The sequence below is a fragment of the Arachis duranensis genome, chromosome 6, assembly GCF_000817695.3.
Source record: "Arachis duranensis cultivar V14167 chromosome 6, aradu.V14167.gnm2.J7QH, whole genome shotgun sequence".
Classification (NCBI taxonomy): domain Eukaryota; kingdom Viridiplantae; phylum Streptophyta; class Magnoliopsida; order Fabales; family Fabaceae; genus Arachis; species Arachis duranensis.
This window is the reverse complement of record NC_029777.3, coordinates 108,366,252-108,369,131: the sequence shown is the minus strand read 5'-3', so window position 1 is coordinate 108,369,131 and position 2,880 is coordinate 108,366,252. Positions and strand designations below refer to the sequence as shown.

Here is a 2,880-nt window from a genome sequence, read left to right as displayed (position 1 = left end):
TTGAAATTGGTTTGTTATTATTTAATATTTATTTTTTTATTTTGTAGGTCATAAACCAATAGTTTTTTTTATGTATCTAATTTTCATAAATTGAGACTAATCGAATTTGAGATTTTAGATTTTTTTTATAAAATATACTCTGGTGATTTAAAAATACTTTTTAGAATTAATGATATAAGAATTTAAAACTTTCATTTAGAATAAAGATTGTATAATTATGTATGTAATAAACTAATAATAAAAATTTTTTTGGAATTTGATTCACATAAAACTTGAATTGATGTTTGCTATAAATAAATAAAAATAAATTAATTATGTCATTTAATTAAGGAGAATCATTTATACTCTCTTATAAATGAAAATATTATTAAATATATATTTTTATTTATTATTTCTCATTTTTTTGGTTAATATTCATTTTTAAAAGTGGATTGTATGTGAGAAGTTTAATTATAAAGTAGATTATCGTGTGCATGATTGATTGTTTAATGAGTAAAAAGTTGTAAAGTGGAGTATCTTGTGATGAAACAGCTAAATTAAATCTAATTCCTATAAATATCTTATATGAAAGAATTGTAGATAGCCAAAACCCATAATGAATCTTGTATTTGATTGGTCAGAAATATTTCTTTAATTAGGCAACAATTTTGGAGAAACCATTTTCCTCCGCAATATGACACCTGTCATATATTTTTAATATTTTTATTTTCTCATAAGGGGTTCTTCTTTTGGTGCATTTGACAGATTGATTCTTTTATTTTTAGTTAAAAATTCTAAAACTTATTTAAGTTGGGTTAATCTAGTTGTTAGTTTACTAGTCCGTTTAAATAAATGTTAAAAATTTAAATTTCGTCTTGTGCATGCAGTAACCCATTAGTTAATAACAAACTCTTTAATAAAACTCTGATCTTTGACGAATTTATCTTTGGTATATTGAGTTGAGAGATACCATGAAAAATGCTAAAACTTTGTATAGCGGCAAACTATTGTGTTAAGTTTTTTTTGGTGAGTAAACTATTGTGTTAAGTGAATATCTGATGTTTGCTAATTTTTAATTTACTATTGAATATAACGTGATTAATTTATGTACCATTAATAATACATGGGTGTAAATTAGAATTAGTTAGTTGTTGTTCATTCAAAAAGGAGGTCCAAAATTTCCTGAATGCCTTGAAACACTGGGTCACTCACGATGCATTATTGATTCAACTTAACAAACTTTTTCTTAATATTATTTTTCTATAACTTGGGTCCACATTCATTTGTTGTTTTAAGGGCAACCCTCTTTGTGTGACCCTCCAATTATAATCATCTTAGCCGTAAAAAGAATCTTTGCATCAAGGTTCAATAGTTCCAAATCAACACCAATAAATACCTTACATACCTCTGCACAGAAGAAGCCAAGATTCATTTGACAAATAAAAAAATCAGTGTGACAAGATGAAGATACTGATATTGAAGTTTCTTCAGATTGTTTTGCTGCTGATTTTCTATGGCAGACACACCATAGCTGAAAAGAAAACACAAGATGCCAAAAAAACATACATAGTTCACATGGACAAGTTCAACATGCCAGAAAGTTTCAGTGATCACCTCAGTTGGTATGATTCATCACTGAAATCAGTGTCAGATTCAGCAGAGATGCTATACACATACAATCATGTAGTTCATGGATTCTCCACAAGGCTAACCAACCAAGAAGCTGAAACACTCTCAAAACAACCGGGGATTCTTTATGTCATGCCTGAAGTTAGATATGAGCTTCACACAACAAGAACACCACAGTTTCTTGGATTGGACAAGGCCACAACACTTTTACCTGCTTCTAAGCAGCAGAGTCAGGTGGTTATTGGAGTAATAGACACTGGTGTTTGGCCGGAGCTGCAGAGCTTGGATGACACGGGACTCGGACCAGTGCCGAGAGGCTGGAAAGGTGAGTGTGAAATTGGAACCAACTTCAATTCATCAAGCTGTAACAGGAAACTTGTTGGTGCAAGGTTTTTGGTCAAAGGGTATGAAGCTATGATGCCTTTCTCATATATGCATAATGTATGTTACTTTATTTGTATATGCATTAAATACTGCTGCCTTATGTCTTTCTCTATTTTTTCATGAACTAAAAAAATAAAATTCTTTATTTAATCTACTAACTGACCATTTTGTGGGGAAAATTATCAAGTTCATGATAAGTTTTGTTATTCAATCTAATATCTTATCATTATACTTCCACCATCTATATAACTGTCTTCTCAACAAAAATATTTTAACTGAAATCTGTTATGTGTGAATATCTATGTAGCATTAATTAATCTTTTCCAACTTTACCCTTATGTTCATTACCTCAATTAAATAACGTAATAATAATATCATATAAGATAAGGAAAAGAAACAAGGGGTAATATAATCAACATTCAAGGACCAGGGCCAAGCACCCCAACCTTGCTGTCAAATTCAAAGTCTGTAGATTGGGAAGATAAATTACAAAATACAATATTTGAAAAGAAATTGTATAGGTATGAAGCAGCTCTAGGACCTATTGATGAGAAGACAGAATCAAGGTCACCAAGGGATGATGATGGTCATGGAACTCATACCTTAACTACAGCAGGAGGATCAGCAGTCCAAGGAGCAAGCCTCTTCGGCTTGGCTTCAGGGACAGCAAGAGGGATGGCTCCACAAGCCCGTGTGGCGGCTTACAAGGTGTGTTGGCTTGGTGGATGCTTTGCTTCTGACATAACCGCCGGAATCGACAAGGCCATAGACGATGGTGTGAATGTCCTGTCCATGTCTATTGGGGGAACTTCAACGGACTACTATAGAGATATCATTGCTATTGGTGCTTTCACAGCCACGTCCCATGGAATTTTTGTTTCCACTTCA

General features: G+C 32.0%; 1 protein-coding gene across 1 annotated transcript in view; it reads left to right on the top strand.

Annotated features, from left to right (window-relative positions):
* The first annotated feature begins 1,311 nt into the window (after nt 1-1,311).
* The window catches only part of LOC107495811 (subtilisin-like protease SBT1.7), a 3,299-nt gene continuing 1,730 nt past the window's right edge, over nt 1,312-2,880 (top strand). Inside the window, exons 1-2 of the mRNA XM_052262942.1 lie at nt 1,312-2,012; nt 2,514-2,879. Coding sequence (XP_052118902.1) covers nt 1,441-2,012; nt 2,514-2,879 — 938 coding nt within the window. The 5' untranslated portion in view covers nt 1,312-1,440. The remainder of the gene's footprint in view (nt 2,013-2,513; nt 2,880) is intronic.